This window comes from Phlebotomus papatasi, chromosome 3, assembly GCF_024763615.1.
Source record: "Phlebotomus papatasi isolate M1 chromosome 3, Ppap_2.1, whole genome shotgun sequence".
Classification (NCBI taxonomy): Eukaryota; Metazoa; Arthropoda; class Insecta; order Diptera; family Psychodidae; genus Phlebotomus; species Phlebotomus papatasi.
Genome location: NC_077224.1, coordinates 69,164,959 through 69,187,068, shown reverse-complemented (window position 1 = coordinate 69,187,068; position 22,110 = coordinate 69,164,959). Strand labels below are relative to the sequence as shown.

The 22,110-nt window shown below is 31.7% G+C and overlaps 1 protein-coding gene across 2 annotated transcripts in view; it reads right to left on the bottom strand.

The window, feature by feature from the left end:
* Positions 1-22,110, bottom strand: part of LOC129808122 (chorion peroxidase) — a 48,441-nt gene that overhangs the window by 14,910 nt on the left and 11,421 nt on the right. For both annotated transcript variants that reach the window (XM_055857870.1, XM_055857869.1), the window contains exons 4-5: positions 4,943-5,723; positions 1,337-1,825 (exon numbers count right to left, since the gene is read on the bottom strand). In XM_055857870.1, coding sequence (XP_055713845.1) covers positions 1,337-1,825; positions 4,943-5,723 — 1,270 coding nt within the window. The remainder of the gene's footprint in view (positions 1-1,336; positions 1,826-4,942; positions 5,724-22,110) is intronic.

Sequence of the window (22,110 nt, the reverse complement as noted above, 5' to 3'; positions counted from 1 at the left end):
GTGCATTAAAAGCTATATAAAAATACATATTTCATAATGTTCGTCGAAATAATACAAGAATTGGGAGCAAATTTCTTTAAGTCGCGGTGCAATATCTGCAAAATTTTTACATGGAAAAGTGAAAAATAGCTTCACTTTTTATTAGGCTTGATGGGCCATTGGTTTTTCCCTTATTCTCCTCGAAACATGATTTAATTAAGTAATAAAGCCAAACTTTTCCAATTGAGATCTGAAACTCTATTTCGGAATTGTATTGACACAATGTCAGGATCTTTTTTGCAGATAAGCTCGTTTAATTCTTTAGCTAAGACATTTTCGATCAAAGAGTTACGGAATTGACTTGCTGAGTGTCCGAAAATAGTCAAATTTTAAATTATATTAAAATTGTGCGGTATAAGGGGGTTACGTTATAGTTTGAGGTTCCGGTTTTCAAGGTTCCCAAGCATTTCCTTTTTTCTAAGTGTTTCTCGGGTATTTTGAGGGCTCCCCATAGATTCCTCTGGTATTCCAAGGATTGTTCTACTTTTCTTAAAGTTTTCGTGATCTTCCGAATTTTCGTTTGTTCCTTTTTTAGTTCCCTATAGGATTCTAACCATTTTTTGTGGGCTCCGAGAATGTATAAACCTTTTTTTGTGCGTGTCTCAAGTTTCTCATTAATCACTTTTCTGTATGTTCCTTGAATTCCGAAATGTTTCCCGTACGTTTTTCAAATTTTCCATATGGTCCTTCGAATTCTCTGTATGTTTCTCGAATACTCTATGGATTCTATGAGTTTCCGGTAAGTTTTCTTGATTTTCTCAAGTTCTTCAAGAGTTCTCCAGATAAATTGATTCAAGTTCCCCTCGATTACCTACCCCTTGTGATTTCCACTCAAAAAATATCATAAAGAAAAGTTCCCAAAGTGCTCGAACTCATAAGTTTAGTGAATTGTAGCAAATTAAACATAACGTACTATATTTGGTTTTCAGTCAAAGGCAATAATAATAATAACAAAAGCCCAGTTGGAATTTGCAATATCATAGTGTATTGGCCAACAAACAATGCATATCCCAAAGAGTAGAAAATTTAAACTGTTACATCTGGCTGTATAAGTTCACAATTCCACGGATCGCAAAATACACGTTGCAATACATGGTCATTATTACCAGTTAGATGGGCTTTGTTAAAAACCGCTTTGTCAGGAATTTGCTCAGTTTCCGAGCAACCATATGAATTATATACCCGTAGATTAATCTAATCACAAGTGTTTCTGAATGTGAAATTTCGCAATAGTTCCTAAATGACGGTGCTTTGAGCCTGTGAATGGATGGTGAAAGGAAATAAAAATGAAACTCACCCCATTCGTTACAGATGAATCCACTTCTTGCATTGGCTGTGATGTCATGGTGACGAGGATATCGTCGTAGAAGGATCTCTGCAAGAGGCGCGATGGCTCAAACATGACATCAGGAATTTCGATAGTTTCGCTGAATGTGCGAAATACCCCATCGACGGTGGAATGACCAAAACGGAAGGCAGCAGTTATGAATTCACTTGTGACAGCAGCATTAATATCTGCACTGTAATCATCGCTATAGCCGTCCGGACGAACATTCAAATCGAATCGAGCCATTGTCTCCGTGCCAATAATTAGTGGTAGCCACTCATTGTACGCTATGTACTGAAGTTCGGCCACCACAATGCGTTTGGCCTCGACAAAGAGTAAATCATCGGACCAGTGAGGATTCAGTTGGGCCAGTCTCGTGGCTACTCGGTTGTGTTCCCGTGCAAACAGGGTATGCATGGCTGTGATGCTGATAATTTGATTCGTTCGTGTATCCCCAGCCTATGTAAAGGATATTGAAAGATTTTAGCACAAAATTTTAAAGCTAATTTCACTTGTAAAACGAAAAATTTCAATAGTGGTTGCAATATTGTTATTGCGACATTTCTACAGTGGTGGAAATAAGTATAATTCCACCCATTAATCCTTAAGGAACCTCAACAAAAAAAGAAATGTCGAAAAAAACTCATACGTAGACCATAACGTCCTTTCATAATAATAATAATAATAATAATAATGCTGGCACAACATTCCATGAAGGAACAAGGCCTTCCCACAAGGGGATTTCTAGACATGCATTATTATTTTTTTCTTGTACGGGATGAGGTTGTCAGTCCCATGCCCGTGGAATCAAGTGCAGTGAAGCTCACTGGATGCAATCCGAACACCTTTAACGCCAGAAAAATTCCTGGTGACCTAAAGGGGATTCGAACCCGGGACACTTGCATCATAGAGCGAGTGCTCTACCACTTGACCCATTGAGTGCCTGCTTCCATACCTTTCATACCAACATAAAAAATCGACATTTTGATTTTTTATTCTAAGTATATTTAGAAATATAATAGAATTTTGTTTTTTAGGGTGAAAATAAGTATAATTCCACTCAATAAATTGAGCGCAAGGATATTTATTTTTGACCAAATTTAGGTTAATATCTTTCAATATTTCATTTTTAACTATAATTAGTAAATTAAGTTCCATTTTCCAAAGTTTTGCATTATTTTTTACCGAAATATCATAGGAAAAATGTTTACGAACAAAAATAAGGAAAAATTAAAGTCTTGGTGGGAATGGATCTTAGGAACTAAGAAAACTGACTAGGTTCTATCAGATAATTGTCAAATTTGTCAATATATCCACCTTACAGGCTTCTTAATGTACCCCAAGGGTCAAAAACCTTCAGTTGTTAGAGGCCAAAAGAGCTTTTTGCCTCTAACAGTGTTGCTTTTCAGTGGAAAAAAGAACCTTTTCACTGAAATTTGATTGTAAAATGATGGTGATGATGATTGTAAAATTATTGCAAAAAAGGCTTTTAACAATTTAATCAGGGGCCTCTCGACATTTCATTTTTCCATACGTTTCTGCATAGAGGCTCTGAAGACTATTGGCAAGTTTTTTCCTAAAGAGAATTGACTTATCAGTCTGATATATTTCGAAATCGTGCATTAAAATCTATCTAAAAATATATATGTCATAATGTTCGCCGAAATAATACAAGAACTACGAGCAAATTTGTTCAAATCGCAGTGCAATATCTGCAAAATTTTTACAAGGGAAAGTGAATAATATCTTCACTTTTTATTACGCTTGATGGGCCCCTAGTCCAATCAACATGACATGTTTTACGCTATTTTAAAGTTTCAAAATTAGTTTTTCCGAGTAAAAACAAGTGAAAACAAGATCAATCATTCATTTTTGTGCAAAAAAAATAACTTTAAAGGTTTAAAATAGAGTAAAACATGTCTTGTTGATTAAACTGTTAAAAGCCTTTTTTGCAATAATTTTTAGTTTTTATGCGACGATGACCCGAGATCACTAACGAATGCCATTTTGAGACAAAAGCATCAGGACATAACCAGACTAAACAGAAAGCATCGTTCTACAATCAAATTTCGGTGGTAAAGTTCTTTTTTCCACTGAAAAGCAACACTGTTAGAGGCAAAAAGCTCTTTTAGCCTCTAACAACAACTGAAGGTTTTTGACCCTTGGGGTACATTAAGAGGCACGTATGGTGGATATATTGAAAAATTTGACAATTTTCTGATAGAACCTAGTCATTTTTCTTAGTTCCTAAGATCCATCTCCACCAGAACTTTAATTTTTCCCTTATTTTTGTTCGTTAAACATTTTTCCTATGATATTTCGGTAAAAATTAATGCAAAACTTTAGAAAATGGAACTTAATTTAGTAATTATAGTTAAAAATGAAATTATTAAAAGATATTAACCTAAATTTGGTCAAAAATAAATACCCTAGCGCTCAATTTATTGAGTGGAATTATACTTATTTCCACCCTAAAAAACAAAATTCTACGGTAAGTGTGCCAAATTTCGACAAAGTTGCATGTAAGCGCCAAAGTCTTAAGTTTGAAATGTAATATCTTTAATAGAAATTGATTTTTTTATTCCTTTTACTTAAGGAGTGTTGCTTAGAACTTTGTAGACAGTTTTTTGTCTTTATTTACTCTAAAATCATTCTTAATACATTTTAAAATGAATAAAAATGTAGACATAGCTTTGGTGCCCTATTTCGGCCATCTTCATTCTCATAGTTCCTTGCCCTTCAGGAATTCTTCCAATGCTTTTTACGTCATCTCGTATGTCGAAGCTACATTTTTTGTCATTCTTTTGCATTTTATAATCTTTATAGAGTATGTAAAATCTAAAAATTCATAGAAATTCGAGGGACAAAAAAGGTGGCCGAAATTTCAAGTTGGCCGGAATTTGGCACACTTACCCTATTATATTTCTAAAAATACTTAGAATAAAAAATCAAAATGTCGATTTTTTATGTTGGTATGAAAGGACTTTATAGTCTACGTATGAATTTTTTCGACATTTCTTTTATTATTGAGTTTCTTTAAGGATTAATGGGTGGCATTATACTTATTTCCACCACTGTAGGACTTAATGTTTTACTGTTCGTACTCGAAGATAGAGCAGTATATATCTTTTAAAGGAGTATAAAAAAACAACTGAAAAATGTAAAAAATAACAATAAAGATTTCTTTATAAATCATCATGGAGTTATACAGTTATGGACGTTATTTATATGGACGATTGTTGAAATTCTTTTGAATATCTAGTTTTAAAAAATATCGATTTAAAGAGGTGGGGGGGGGGGGGTATTAGATTTAGAAGTTCATATCTCAGAATATTTGATGTCTGGATATGATAATTTACAATTCCTGCACACGGAATGTAAAAGAGAGAAAGGGGACATAAAATTCAAAATCAATAAATTAGTAATATAATCACAAAGTTCGTCAAATTAATTATTTAGTCATAAGAAAACAGCAATAATTGTACGGAAAATGCAATAAAGCACTAAGGAAGAAATTTCTGGAAAATTTAAAGTTGAAATGTTTTTTTTTTTTGTTCAAGAATGCGAAAGACTCACTTGAAAGCACGTAGAGCCTGGTGGAATCTGAGAGCATAGCTGAACGTCATTGCTCAGTGGAAGGAGGTCCCGTCCAAAATCATTGAGCATCCGAAGTCGTCCACCCTCGAACGCCCTCAGGTCAGCCTCAGTCTGCTCATCCGACCCATAAATTGGACTCCCATCGAGATAGTGTGTCACCCGGTCGATCTGCCTGGCGGAGCCGAGTCGGCAATTTGGTGCAATAGCCGACCGGACGAAATTCATGCATCCCTGATTGAACTGCGCGTAGAACTCATCATCTGGCGAAATGGGAATGGGCATGCAGGCAAAATGACTCTGGCTTGGTGGCAGTGGGCGAGATCCATCCTCAGAACAACAGGAAATTGGCGTACCATCACGATTCGTGATTGATGCAGTCTGGGTGATGTCGTGCGAGATGAATTGACCAAATAGCATCACCATCAAATTGTACGTAGGATGGGGACGGTCCACGTCCGGGAACACAAATCTCGAGATGTCACGAGTGCTGGGTAAAGGCTGACCAGTGGCTGAGGTCAACCGCGGTTCCCAGATTCCATCCACGTAGGCAGGTGGTAGGAGTCGTAAATGGGGCGTTCCGGCCGCTGCCCAGGATGTCCGACCCGGTAGAGGATTGTTGCACGTACCGTCTGGAAGACGATACGGTCGTGGACGGCTGTGACATGGTGCATCCTGGGATTGACAATCACTTTCGAGGGATGCTCCCTCCAAAGCACCATTGAAGTTGTTTAGTAGAAAGTCACGCACAGAAATGGACTCTCTGCAACAGATGGTATAGTGAAATTTTATACCATTATATTTATATTGATATAGTAAACGCAAGCCACATTGGTCAATAAATTGATTAATTCAATTCAAAATACAGCTATTATGTGGAACATAGGGATTAATCTTATTTAAATTTTTAAAGTCAAAATTAAAAGTGGACTAAATAAAAGGATATCGTATATTTTAAATAATTAAAAATAATATAGTAGGGTGGAATCACCACTATTCGCCAGTGCCCCACTTCTCGCCACTTATATTGAAATCGCTATTTTTCGCGATTTGTGAAATAAATGAGCCGCAAAGATCTTTGTATGTTTACTGCTGCTACGTGTAGAGTCGAATAATAATAATTATTCATTTTGGATTTACGATTTTGAGCATTTTTTAGAGTATTATTTTAAGCAAGTGCATCGAATCTAATATTTCTTACCAAATATTCTAAGTGTCATCAAATTTTCATCAAGTAAAAAATACCTTTTTGGATAAATATTTTGTCTATTGAATAATTAATTACACTCGTGAATTACATAAAATTTGTATTTAATTGATTAATATTTCATCTTATATTATTTTTATATAAAAATGAGGCATGGCGAGAAGTGGTTATATTCTGGTATTGATTTTACCACCTGTCGCCATCTCTTTTCAATAGGCGACGCTAATTTCACTACGTAGATTCTCAGTTGTCAAATTTGCATTTTTACTTTCTGCAATAGACCTATAATTTGATTTCTCAAATAAAAGTGAAGGAAAATCGTTTAAAGTGAGTAATAATAAGGTGATCATGTGGAAAAAGAAATGCTGAATGTATTCTTTTTAGAACATTGCCTAAAGTAATCGAGTTTGGACCTTTTCAAGTGGGTGGCGAGAAGTGGTTACAAAACTGACGAAAAGTGGTGATAAGTGGCAACAAAGTGGTTATTTTTTCATTGTTAATAAGAATCAGTTTTTTTAAGTAGTTCAACGTTAAATTCTAGGACTATTGTTTTCACGAATCTAGAACCAATACATCTAAGTAGTTTTGTATCAAATTTGAGTTTCTTGTAATAAGAGTTCAAAAGTTATAATAAAATTTATTCCTCTTTTTCTGAATATGGCGATAAGTGGTTACTCCACCCTAGGTATTCTTGGCAATGGGAAAAATAGGGAGTTATGAAGCATTTTGGAGGCTTGATTGACTGGATTTTTTTAGAAAGCTGTTCATCAATTCTGAGGTCTTTATAGACTGCTTCTTGTTCTTTATAAAGGTCTTTAATTATTAAAGTTTTCTTTAATTTTAAAGCTGGTCAGAAAAACCTTTTAAATTTTTGTTTATTTTTTATATTAATTATAAAAGCGTTTTTTAGGCGTTATTTTTCCGCAGAATTGGGGGTTATTGTCTCAACTAATAAGTTAAAGTTCAGTTTGAAGAAGCATAGTGATGGATGTCTTATAATTATATTCTATTTCTATTTGGAGTGCGTTTTGATCCTTTATTTTGTACAATTCATGGTAAATATTTTTTAACTGCTCGAAAGAGAGAGCAGTTTTCACAATCGATTTTTTTTCAATTTCTCTCCGTCCTGGCTGCTAAATGGTAAGAGATATTGACTTCCAGTCTTCGGTGACCCCCCCACAAGTCAATATTCTCTATCGAACTAACTTACTCAAAGTACCCCACACCCCTTCTAACTCTTCCAAAAACAAGTTTTTTTTTTGGATATGTTTTGGAGGTAGTCCAGCTGAACATTTCGTCCTTAGACCCCTATCACCGGAAAAATCGCCATCTTGAATTATTCAAGGTCAAAGGTCAACCACCCTGGAGGGCCTAATTTTCAACAGATTTAGACAAATTTGGACATTTTCGAAAGATCTTTTAATTCTGCATCGGTCACAATCGGTGATGGATCAGGAAAGTAACGGTAGGGGAGACTGGGGCAAAAAGAAACAAAACGGATATTTTATTTTTTTACAAGCTACCCTAGCGCCCCAGAAATTTCTAATTAGTGCAGTTTTATAGGAAATTTACTGCTCTACAACTTTGTGAAAGTCATTTTCCTCTATTTTGTAAGGAAATACATTTATCGAGCTGTTTTCTAAAAGGTAATTTTGTGACCATTTTCAAAAAATGTTGGGGAAAATAGTACCAGGTATGGGATATTATCACATTTTGATTTGCTTTATCACGAGCTTTCGTAAATTTAAAAAAAAAATAGCTAGGTGACATATTTTCATAAGAAATTTATTCTTCTACACATTTTTAAAATACAGTTTTCTCTATCTGAACGAGAAAAGCGATTTTCAAGCTATTTTAGAAAAAAACACACAAATGACTGCTAATCGTTTGGCAAATGAAAACAAAAAGCGACGAGACGCGGAAATTACGTTTCTTTTCGCCGTGAGACATCATAAATTGCTTCGATCTTTATTACTTATTGCTCTATATCTTTTGTTACTTTTTACCCCAAGAGGTCATTTTTAATAAAAGGATTTCTGGAGAAAAGAATCTTTGTAAAATTCTAAAAAAAAATAATGGTTTCGTATTCAAAGAATCCAAATCATTTAGGAAATACTTACGAGTGCATCATTTTTGTATAATAAGTAGGTCAAAATTTATATCTGTTGTAAGGAAAACATTTCAAAAATAGGGCTAAAAATTTCAATATGTTTAATTTTCTAAATTCTTTGTTCGAATTCTAAGAAACTTACGACTTTGAAGAAGGTCTATGGTGGGCATCTATAGAAAAAAATTGGGCCGCTATCTATTTTATCTTAGAAGATACTGAATTTTCAATTTATGACTTTTTGCCCCAGTCTCCCCTAATACCTGTATTTTAAAAATACTGTTTTTTTCGCCCTTTTTTTTAAAGCAGCAACAAAAACGCTTTTTTAATGAATTAGTTAATAAATGCAAGATTTTTATTAATTCTCCAGGTGATTTAGCATTTTAAAAGAGTAGAAGGGAACCGGAATTCGTCGGTTCCCTTCTACTAAATTTCCCCAAGGTCGGTTTTCTCACAACGATTTTAAAAGAGATTGTAAAGAATCTCACCTACAAAAACCATTAATTTTCGATAAAATAAAATCCTTTGAAAATTAATAGTTTCCAATGTCAGCAGATCTTGGTTGCAGCAAAAATTCCCATAAAAGATTTTCAATCCAGGAAAATGCATATAATTGTGGTTAGTAGAGAGGAAAAAAAATACTCCCGGAAAATCTTTTGAGGATTTTCCATGCAGGAAAAACAATCGTGGAGAATTTACTCGTGTTTCTGAATTATAGACAGAAGGGAAACTTTTACTCTTCCCATGGCTTATCAAAACGACATGAGAAAAGTTTTGTCCAAGGGACAACTTTTACCCCTTCATCCTCATTTGAATCCTTTCTGAACTCCCGACTTTTCACTCCTTTTGGCTACAGCAAATGGAAACTTCAACGTGCAATTGCAAAGTCTGCACAACTTTTCAAACATTTCATCCCCTATTTTCTCTTTCTCATCACCAATCCCCCGGTTTACGGCTATTTTGGGGCCGTAAATTAATTAGATAGAGAAACAATTAAATGCATTTTGGAAATTAATTTGGTTTTTTTTTTTTTGGAAATATTTCCAATAAAAAACATATTCGTTAGCTAAAGTGAGTTCATGTAGTTGGCATTCTTTCATCAAATTCCGTTTGTATGGTATGAATACAAATAAATTTGATAGAAATTTAAATAAATATAAAAAAAAATATTTTAAATTGGTTTTTCAATAATACTTTGAATGCTTTGTGTCTTTTTTGTTGTTTCATTGCTACACAGTAAAAAATTATTGGTTCCTTTTCCGCAATTTACATTGTGAATTTGCATTAAATGGAGAATTTTTGGAAATAATTCTTTTTTTTTTTACTTAAAACATGAATTAATTGTGTCGTAAAATAATCAAAGGTTCTTATAGTTCTTATAGGTTATCAGATTTTCTGATGGTTCCGGAGGTTGTTCCGAGATAGAAGGATTGCTAAGAGCTCCTGAATGTTTATCATGTCCTCCAAGACTTTGGTTATTTAGGTTTTCCTACAGTCATTCCCAAAAATTACCCAAATTGCTCAGTAGATGAAATATTTGCCAAAACTATTACTATGCAGACCAAATTCAAAATTGAAAAAAGGGTGGCAAAGCGTTTCAAGCTTTACGAAATGCTCGAACTCGTGACTTAGATGCTATACCTCAAAAGTACTTTCGCATCATTTATCATTCACCGGTTCTCAACCGATTTAAACCGATTCATAAATTGTTTTAAAAGTAAATACAATTGATTTTCGGATAAAAATTAGTTATCGACTATGAACCAGTTCATTACCGGTTCAGAACCGATTGGAACCGGTTCAGTTTTATAAAAAAATCCAAGACCTTCCCAACGAGCCCAAATATGACCTCATTGGCTTGATAAATCCGCTCTCTAGTGTATTTTTAACCTTTGACCTTGAAAAACCGTTATTAGGAATGATTCAACGACTGAGAAAAAAGAGACTGCGATTAACATTTTTCCTCATAACTTTAACACTTTTTAGATGTGAAAATATATCAACATTTTTTAATGTTAATTTTACACCTTTTTAAGTGTAAAATTAATATGAAAAAGGGTAACTTTAACTCATTATACACCTATATAGCATAATATTTACACCGATTTCGGATCAATAATGCCGGGTAAAATTAACATTTTCGGAATGTTATTTTAACTTTTTCGGATTTTTCTCAGTGACGGTATTGTCGTATAAGGGCGAAATGTCCGCCTGAGTAATCTCTAAAACATATTACTCGAAAACGTGTCGTGCGATTTTTTTCATTTATTAGATATGTTTTAGAGATTATCCAGGCGAACATTTCGTCCATATACGAAAATAGCGGTGAATCATTCCTAATAACGGTTTTTCAAGGTCAAAGATTAAAAAAACACTGAAGATCGCATTGATCAAGCGAATGGGGTCATGTTTGGGCTCGTTGGAAAGGTTTTGGAATTTCCGACAAAACTGAACCGGTTCCAAATGGTTTTGAATTTGTAATGAACCGGTTCATAACCGAAAAATAATTTTTATACGAAATTCAATTAAATTGCTCCTGAGGTGTATTTTGGGAAATATTTTGAGTGATTTATAAGTCGGTTCAAATCGATTGTGAACCGGTAATGAACCGGTTATTTACCAATAATTAATTTTTGTTCGAATATAATTTTTATTACTCTTTAAACTATTTTGTGAAATCTATTGAGTGATTTATGAATCGATTCAAATCGGTTGAGTACCTGTAAACGGTAAATGATGCGAAAGTACTTTCGAGGTATAGCATCTAATGCCCTAGACACACTTACGACTAAAGTCCAGAAACGACTAAGCTCGTTCATAGCCAAGTCAGTTCCTGACACACTACAAACGAGGCTTAGCATTCACTGGTATCCACAAAACATAACTTCCGTGGGTTTTTATTCAGATATTTCTACTGAAATGCACTAATACTCCTCTGCTGAAAATATAACTATTTGTAAATTCATGTCTCAGTACACGTGCAATAATTATTGTTTATTACAATTATTTGTGAGATAGAAGCTAACTCGCGACTTAAGCCAATTTCCGCGATTCTAGTGAATAATTCTTATTGTTATAAGTGAATTGTCAAGTAAATTTGCAAGTAGTTTCGTTTTCAAAGGAGTACTAGTGCATTTCAGTAGAAATATCTGCAGAAAACCCACGAAAGTTATGTTTTGTGAATGCTAGTAAACGTTAAGCCTCGTTTGTAGTGTGTGAGGAACTGACTTGGCTATGAACGAGCTTAGTCGTCTCTGGACTTTAGTCGTAAATGTGTCTAGGGCATAAGTCACAAGTTCGAGCATTTCGCAAAGCCTGGGACGCTTTGCCACCTCTTTTACAATATTACCAAAATTCGATTTTTTGGAGGTCAGTACACAAAGAAAAAAATCTTCTAGGAAATGTTAATTAAGGGAGGGGTAATTGAAGACAGTTAAACGATATGCCTTGCGGTATTAGCTTCTAGTCCTATAATAAACATGCGGACAATCATTGCACCGACCGCACCATGTCGTCTTTTATACTAACTTTCTGAATTATAAATTTTTATCGAAATATGGCCCTTTTTGAATTGCATAAATAATATATTGCCCTGTCTTTGAATTCGAGCTATAATATAGGTACTGGTGATGCATTGTAAATTTAATAATACGAAATTGCCAGACAATCGATAGGTGCATGTATAGTAATTTTTGCTAGTGCAAAAAGCATGTTCGGTGTGCATTATTGTAATTGAATGGCAATGACACGGGAAGTGTATTGAAAGATTCCAATCTCTATACCTTTTTCAGTATATTTCACGGCAATTTAAAAAGGATTTTTTTTGTTTCGCCAACACCTCCCTTAAAGATATAATTAAGAGATATGCAAATGAACATCCTGAGCATTTAATGAAAAATATTCATGGAACTTTCCAACACCAATTTATGTATGAGCAATTTTTTGCGTCTTTTAATTTAGAGAACTTGAAAAAAACTCACAAACTTCTTGGAAAACTTTTTCCCCATTCCGTGGGTGTTTGTACAAAAAAAAAATGAAAATGTACGTGCTGGAAAATATTATTCACTGTTACTCTTTTGGAGAGCTTCCTACAACTCCTTCAAGAACTTGAGAGTCGCAGAAAAAAGACTTACATTTGCAGAGAAAAGGAAAAGAGATTTTTCAAGAGGTATTATCTCCTCCATAAAAACTCCTTCAATGCATCTCAATTAGCATAAAAGTTAAATGATCTATTTGTAAAGTCGTACATAACAGTCATTCATGGAAAATTGTATAATTAATTGCTAGAAAAAATAGTCAATAAAATTATCAGTTTCATTTCATTTATTGAAAATAATTAATTAGTTTTATCAGTAACTTTTTATTTTCACATGAGAATGCATTGCATTTATTAAAAAAAAAATATTGAACACATAATTTATTTTGTATGGCAAAATATTTTTTGTTGAACCAATAAAATTAATATTTCATATCGTTTCAGAAATTACGAAAAAAACACTTTAATACTCATTTAAGAATTAATGTTTAATAAAGGGTATTATATCGTTGCTGGAGCTTATCATTACTATTAATATTATTAATTTGCTCTTACACTGAGAGAAATCCGAAAAAGTTAAAATAATATTCCGGAAATGTTAATTTTACCCTGCAGAATTGATCCGAAATCGGTGTAAATATTACCCTTTTTAGGTTTATTATGGGTTAAAATTAGCCTTTTTTCATGTTAATTTTATCCTCAAAAGGTGTAAAATTAACATTAAAAAATATTGATATATTTTTACACATAAAAAGTGTTAAAGTTATGAGGAAAAACAGTTAATCGCACCCCCATTTTTTCTCAGTGTTGAGACACTATTCCAAAAAATCACGATAGTGTATCACAATTTTATGCAGTCTATAGGATACTTATGGATGTTGACTTTATAAAAAGTACTCGACAGAACTTGGAAAACAACTGAGTTTTCTTGAAGAAGATAAAACATTTAACTTGACGCTTGTCCCAAACCTCCCCGATTTGGGGCAGTACGAGACACCGGTGTTTGAAACGTCCTTAAAGGATTAAATACGAAATTGATATAACCTTTCAAAGGAATCCCAGAATATTGCCTTGCATAGTTGTTATGATACCAAGCATTAAGTTTTATTGTTAAATATTGAGACTATCTTAAATATTTAACAAAATATCGCAATTAATGGAATTTTGAGTAAAAATAATAATTGATTTTGACTTTGATAGCTTCCGTGTCAAAAATACAATATCAATAAAAAAATTTAGTTTTATTATATTCTAATTATGCATATAATTAATTACTTTTGTGGCAAGTGTTTGTAAAGTATTCAATTAAAACGGGGAAATTCTAGTCTTAAAACCATTTATAACTTAAGCGATAAAATGATTGTATAAAATGCTTATATTTTGTTATATGAAATTTGTAGCATTGTCAATCGGACGAAGGTATTTTTTTTTTAATTTAATATTCAATTGCAAAAAAAACTAATTTAAATTCTTTGAAACTGTCTGAGCGATACATGTTGCGTTTTGTTAATGCTTTGAAAGATGAGAAATATTTTTCTTCTGCATCAAAATTTTTATAAATGCTTGAAAAAGAAACAGAAATGCAAGCTTCAATGCAAGACATAACCTTCTGTGTATAGCAAAGTGTTTTTTTCTTATATAAAATGTTGAAAAAATAAACTTTATTTCATGTTTTAGTATTCTACAGCAATTAAAACTATAAAGTTAAACTATTAATATTCGTATTGGAAAAATACCTTTTTTTATAAAGAAACATTTTGGGGACTTTACTGTGAGATATTTCATTCAAAAAATTTGCCTCAGCTCATAAATTTTGCTTCAATAGATGGTTCCAATGTTTTATGTACATTATAAATTCAGAGCAGGACGAATTGATGAAATTATATACCAAATGTTTTTTTAACATTTTTTTTTTCAAATTGTCAGATCAAATAACAGTTTATACCTTTTTCAGAGAAATACGAAAATTATGTGTTGAATTGTTAAAATAAAACTGTGATTGGATTTTGGAACAAAAACATAATTGACAAGTGTTTTAAAATTTTAACAGTCAGATAATTAATTTTACATTTTTTTTTGCTCAATTATGCAAAGATTTTTTTTTGTTGAGTCATCGTGTCACGTTTTTATTTATAGACCAGAAAAACGGAGAATTAAAAACAATTATCTGTTGAAAATGGTTATTGCCAAAAAGTTGGAAAATTTTATTACTCAATCAATAAATTGTATTAGCAATTCTTGTGGTTATACCTTCGAAAATATTTTAGGAATGTACCCCTGCAAAATATATTCATTTGTGTATCTTACTAAATTGAATTTGTCTAATTCACATTTTCCCTCCAATAAAACACTTTAGCGACAATTTATTTGAAATACAAATTGAAATTTATTTAGAAAGATGATTGTGAGGAAAATAGAACTCAATATTTACGTCTATTAAACAATTCAGAAAACTTTCATTGTGCTGTTGATGTTTATATGAAATGGGTACAATGCAAAATGACTGTGTAAATTTCATTTTCATAATTACAAAGTTTTAATTTTTCACTTGTCTAGCCAAGAGCAGAATTTTCACTGAGGCAGCAATAAATAGTATATTTTGTCTGTAGTACAATGAGAAGATAGGATAAGGAAAAAAGATTCCTTCTGTTGTCTTTTATCCTTTCCTCTCCCTGTCTTTTGTATCCCTGGATATTTCCCTTCATTAATATTATTAGATTTGCTATAGCAGTTTTCATTTCAGTCTATCTACATGAAAATTGCCCTTTAGAAAAAGTACAAATTTCTAGCCTAATTAAATAAAAAGTGTTGACACTAGAAGATTTATCCAAATGTAATATATTTTGGACAAATTTATTAGGTCAATTGTCTTTGACTTATGCAGTAAATTATGTACAATATGAGTTCAGTTCAGCAAACTTACGACACTGTGGTTGAGCAATAAATCAAGACGAATTGCAGAATTGTCCAAGAATTTTCCGAGAAAATTAATCTGCTCCGAAATAGGATTTGATATTATACTGATTAATAAAAAAAAAACGGTAGACGAACATCTCACACTTTGCGAAATACTCGAAGTCGTGACTTCGATGCTATGTTTCAAGAAAAAAAAAACAAAACTTACGGACCACTTAATGCCAATTCAAAACCGATTTAAAAATCACTCGAAAGATCGCAGAAAATAGCTTAGGAATAATATAATTGATTTCCGGATAAAAATTAATTATAGGTTTATACTAGGTTAATTACCTGTTCAGAAACGTTTGGAATCGGCTCATATCGAAAATTCCAAGACGTTTCTCACGAACCATTCGGTTGGGAAATACATTCTCTAGGAGCCTTTTAAATCTTTGATATTGAAAACCGTTTTTAGGAATGATTTAACGACATTTCAGAGATCGTAGATTAGTAGTAGGATGTAGGGGAAAGTGTCCATGCTTTGCACGGTCCCAAGCTTTATAATGACTAAATTTTTCTTATGTTTCTGAATAAATGTGAGTCCGCAATATATTTTAAAAATAGGACACTTTCCTCTAGTTTTTAAAGTAAGGGCGCGATGGGCCACTTTTATTAATAAACATAGGAAAATTTTAGTCATTATGAAGCTTGGGACCGTTCAAAGCATGGGCACTGTCCCCTAGTAGTAGTTAGTAGATGTAGGAAACTCTAAAGCCTCTAAAGCATACACAAATATGAAGAAAATAGTACAAAATTGCAAAAATTGCAAAATAAACATCAACACGAAATTAATGTTTCATGGTTATAACCGTTATAACGGAAATCAAAACATATACATGACCATCGTATAGTCTTTTGTCACATACAGTCTTGAGATAGTGTCTTTCTCTAACCTGAGCTACTACTCAATAAAAGACAAAGGCGTATCCAGGAGAGGAATTCTGTAACGCTCTGACGATGCCATATGACAAATTGGGTTTGAATCTCAGGAGGGCTTTTTCGAAAATGCGATTCTGTAGCCGTAACATTGCCATTTCAACTCACGTGACATTGTCAAAAGTCACATATTTGAGATTTCTGGCAATTAAAATGACATACGAATTTTGTTAAACAAATCTACCAAGACAGACTGTATTTGCATAATATCACTAAGTAAAGGCATTTCATTAAAAAATCGGTGAATTGCATTTTTGAATTCATATGATATGACAAAAAAAAGCTCGATTGCCATTGTCAGGTTTCGAACTCACGCGTGACAATGCCATGAAAATTACACAATTCCCTTACAGGAGGGGAATTCTGTAATTTTCGTGGCATTGTCACGCGTGAGTTCGAAACCTGACAATGCCATTCGAGCTTTTTTGTCATATCATATAAGTTCAAAAATGCAATTCATTGATTGTTTAATGAAGTCCCTTTACTTGCTGATTTTATGAAAATACAGTACTTCTTGGTTGATTTGTTGAACAAAATTTTTTGTCATTTGAATTTCCAGAAATCTCAAATATGTGACTTCTGACAATGCCACGTGAGCTGAAATGGCAATCTCAGAATCGCATTTTCGAAAAAGCTCTCCTATGCGAACCCAATTTGCATTGCCAGAGCGTTACAGAATTCCCCTCCAGGATCTTAGCACTAAGAACGAGGCCAAATTTAACAATGAAATCCATTGATATTTGATTATATTACTTTTGTAGGAGTTTCCTGCGAGAAAAAAAAACGTTTTACGGATGCAAAGGACTAAAGTTTTTTCGAAACATTGCGCAAAAAACAATTTAAATATTAGTCTTTTTTATATTATAACTTTTAAAATGAATGAAATTCTGGAAATTCTTTTAAAGATATTTTATAGGAACAAATCGTCACTTAGGTTCTTTGAGGATATTCAGTTTTTTGATCCTTTTCTTCACCGATTTGGATGATTTTGACAAATAAAGAGAAGTACAAATACATTCTCATAGACTTGAAAAGATTTATTAGTGGAAATGGTGTCTGACCTTTAGGATTCCAAGAAGAAATGTATTTAGACCAAAAATAAGCTATAGACTGTATTTGAAAAATCACCATAAATGCTGTTTAAATCCGTTTATTGATTGCTTTTATGTGGTTTAAGCTTGATAATCTCAGATTGATTTTTTTTATATTTCGGAGCATCGAAAATTTTATTTGTAACTACGAGACCATTTTCACCAAAAAATTCTCTGTGGAAAAATGTACTTTATGGTGTGTTTGTTATTTAAATTCAAAATTAATCTTGATGTAGTTGAGAACTTCTTAAAGGCAACATAAGAACTTTTTCTTGGAAAATGCTCTTTGCAGACGAGTTTTTTGAAAAGTTTATTTTTAATGAAAAATTCACCAAAAAATAAATTGTAGGGGAATGTTGGCATGGTTCGCACAGAGTGAACCTTCAAACAACGCAAATTTTCTCTTTATTTGCGAAGAACTAGCTTGTCATTCCTTAGCCATAAGATAGATAATTATTAAGCTCATTAGACGAGATGAGAAATGGTAAGTCAGCTCTTTGCAAATAAAGAGAAATTTCACATTGTTTGAAGGTTCACTCTGTTCGAACCATGCCTACATTCCCCTAAATCAATTTTGATTTTTTTAAAAGCAGTTATGGAAAACTAAAAAAATTCCATCTAAGACGACATTGTAGCTTTCTCTGAGAAAAGTTACTCAAATGCATCCCCAAAATGGACCATAAAATTCAATTTAAAGCTTTCAATATTGAATTTTGTATAACGTTTCACTGAAAAATTCACCAAATAGATTTTTATTCTAAATTAAATGAGTTTGGGATATTGGAATGCTCATAAGATTCAACAACAGACATTTTAAAACAGACAAGGCACTTTTCTTGGGTGAATATGCCCTTAGGGTGAGATTATTTTTGCCAGTTGATAGAAGCTCTGGGAACTTAGTTAAGATGCTTTTATTTAATCCAACCGCACTCGCTTTATATTTAGTTCTAACATTACCATTTCATTTTGATTCTACTAAATTTCATAAATGATTGTGGGCTCTTAAAACCAAACATTTTCTAGTGAATGAAAACTTTTAAAATTATTCTGTTAAAATTGAAAATAATTTCGTGAAATAAATTGCTTTCTAGCTTCTGAAGAAGACTATTATTTCTGTTGATGTTTATTTTAATTTAATTCATCAAGGAAAAAAATTTAAAAGCCACTTATTTCCAATTTTACATGGACTTAATAAAATAGAGAGGAACTATTGAACAAAACGACACCTAATTGACCTATTTATGTTCTTAAGACTAAACAATTCATTATTTTTCTTTGTTGCAACCGATTCTCTGGCATTGGCAATCCCTCCTACTGCATCTCCAACAATAACTTTTTAATTTCTTTAATTAAAACATTTCTATTTATCTTTTTTAAGTTCGCTTGGTAATTTATTTATTGCATTGTACTGTCTTGAATTGTCTTACATTTAATGTTAATAAATTAATAACATCTAATTTGATTTTAAGTGTTTTGTAGTCCATTTCCGTTATTTGTTGATTGTTTATCTTTTAAGTTATTGGTAGTTTGATATTTTTTAATTATTTTATCAGACAGAATATCGATTAAAATAGTCCTAAGGCCTAAGACCTAGGTGATTAATGTAGGGGAACAAATATATTTATATATTAATCTGATTATATGATAAGATACAATTTTAATTCTTATTGTAATATATGGATGCTAGAAAATTTGCTTAAATGAAAAATAGAGTAGTATGCACAATAACAGCTAATTTATTAGGCATACTTAGTAATCAATTAAAAAACCTACAAACGCTATAAACTCAAAAATTGCTTTCCGAAAGCTCTGTTACGTAAATCAGTAAGTTTCCTCTATCCACCGCTAAAAGAACAGAACTATGATTGAGAAACCTTGAAAAGTTTCATTTTTTTTTAAAAGAATTTTGAACATTTTAAGACATTCGAACATTCAAGATATCACTTTTTTGGTTTATTATAGTTTTTCAATGTAATAATATTGAGAATTTTAAGTTTTATATATGAGGATTTATTTTCTTTGTGGATTTTGCGGAGAAATTGTAATTAATTTGTAGAAGAAAATGCGGATTCGGGTTTTGTAACAATTTGAGAATTTTCTGCAGTATAGATAAAAAACTAATCAATAGCCAGATAATATTATTAGATCAAAAAAATCAAAGAATTCCTAAATATTGATAAATTAATTGAAATAATGGTTAAACATTTGCATAAATAAAAATAACTGATCAATATTAAAAAAAAAGATTGAAAAAATATAGATAAAAAAGAAAAGTTACAAAAATATAATCTGAAATATAATCTGAAGACATCTGACTCTAAAATAAAATGAAATAAGCTCTATGTGTTCACTAAATCTTTGAAAGAACTTCTTAAAATTTCAAGTTTTTAGATAATGTAGATAAAATTAATTGCTTTTGCGAGCCAATCCCAGTTTATTTTCATATAATTATCAAAAAATTTGAAAGTTTGCTAGTGTTCCATCAATTTTTTTTGCTTTATTTTAATGTGATCCACCTATAAAAATGTACAAGATTACTTAAGTCTATTGCAATTAATTGAATGAAATTGATCAATTCTAAATATTTTTCTTACTCAATTTGACGATGAAGTGTAACAAACTTCTCTCGAAGACTTTGTTTATAAATCGAAAATTAGAATACTTAATAAAATGTCAAGTCATGTGCATAGGAACTAATAGAAACACTTATTAATTAAGAATGAAGTCTTTAACAGCCATTTTAATAAGAAATTATTCTTTAAATAAGTAAGTTGGTTTCTGTGCATAGGTTTCCTTAATTATTAAAGAATTAACAAATAAGCCGGTTTCTGTGTATACCACCCATTAGCTTTAAAAAAAATTATTTTATCACATTTTCACAACTTTAGTGGAAGTTTTAGCACCAAGGTATTTTGAGGTAGAAGCCTTCAAATATTACACTAAACTAAAGTTTTCATTTAATAAAAATTAATACTCCAAGTGAAACTTTTCACAAATGACGTATGACATTCAAGATAGATTAAAATACTCACATTTTCGCTTTTGAAATATTTATTTTCCGTTTAATTTTAGAGACATTACTGATGTACGGATTGCTGAACATATTTTTTGACTTTTCCCATGCTGTTTTTAAAGTCAAATGTAAATATAGTTTAATACTATACAAACTTTATAAATAATAACAAAAAAGAACTTGTAGAGAATTTTGGGGAAAATATTGCATATTTTGAGGCAAAACATGTTCTTTTTTATAGCAACACGCCATTCTTATTCTTAGTTAGAAAATGTTACTAATACACTTAAAATTCCTGAAGGTTCACTCTGTGCGAATCATGCCAACATTTCCCTAATAAAAATTTCAAGCCTCAGTCTCATTTATTTTAGAAAATAGTGAATATAGAAATTTTCGTTTTGACAAATTTTACCACAGTCTCCCCTATGTGAAAAATACCAATCTTTTACAAACATTTTTAATAAAAATCGTGAAAACGTCACTTACAAAGCAAAAAAAAAAAATTGGAAAATCTTCAGAATAAACTTTTTGGGATAAAATAGGGGTTTGAAAGTGCACAAAATTCTCTATATCTAATTCTGTAATAATCGAAAAATCATCGAAATGTCATTAAAATCACAAAAGTTCGGTATGTTCTTTCGACTTTAATTATTAATTTCTTGTTAATAGATTTGTTCTCGGTAGTTTATGATTGTTTCACCTAAAAAGTAACAGTGTTCTTTTTATTTTTTGCGGTAGTGATTTATATATGTTGTATCTGATTGTTCTAGTTAACACTAAACCTACGAACGTCTTCGGTCGTGTTTCGGTCAAATGACAAACCGCGGTAGGGTAGGATACTCAACAAATTTGTCTTGGAAAAGAGCAAAAAATTAAAATTTAAACACTGAAAAACATATTACATGCATATTTTATGAAATTCATAAATATTTATAGTGACATTGTACCGTTTAAATATGTGGTAATTTTAAACCGTCATTTTTGTCAATTTGACCGGGTCTTGGTAGGTTTAGTGTTAAAGCTAATATTTTACACCAATCTATTCTTAGCTTTAATTGCGCGAAAAATCACAATCATTACGAAATCACCAACACCATTTGTTAAAAAAAATATCTTAAATTCTTTACAATTATTGTGTTGAAATACCGAAAAAATAGAATAAATGAAAAAAATCATTCAGTTAAAAAAACACCAGGAAACTACATGAAAAATTTCAATTAAATTATAAACAATTTTTCCTAATTTACCAGTCGTTTGCATATCACAAAATTGTTGAAATAGTTTGAAGAGTTCACAAAGAAGCTCTTTTGTTGATGAAACATTCACCAAAATTCCAAGAACCGCAATTGAAAGCAAATAAGAGAATTGTGCTAATCAAAAGGGTATCGTAATGTTTCAAAGTGGTCACAAAATTGTTTTATTCAATTTACTGTATTATAAATTGAACAGTTGTTTCTACTGGATCTTTTGAAACAACTTAACAAAACAACAGATATTTTCAATCTTGCATCTCGTTAATTGGATTATTGATCAGATACTAAAGAGAAGGATGCTTTTGTAAGCCCTATATTGTATAAATTTTCAAGTGCTTTAATACATGGGTTCTCTCTTGATTATTTTTAAAATAATTTTGTAGAACATTTTGATGCTTTTGCCAAAGAAATTGAAGGTCGAGATATGAAAATTCTCGCTTTTCAATTGAAACAAATCTTTATTAATTCTTCTATTGAAAAGTTAGTGGAGATTTTTAATCATTTATACGCTTTTAATGCATAATTTTGCATCTCTTGGACTATATTGAT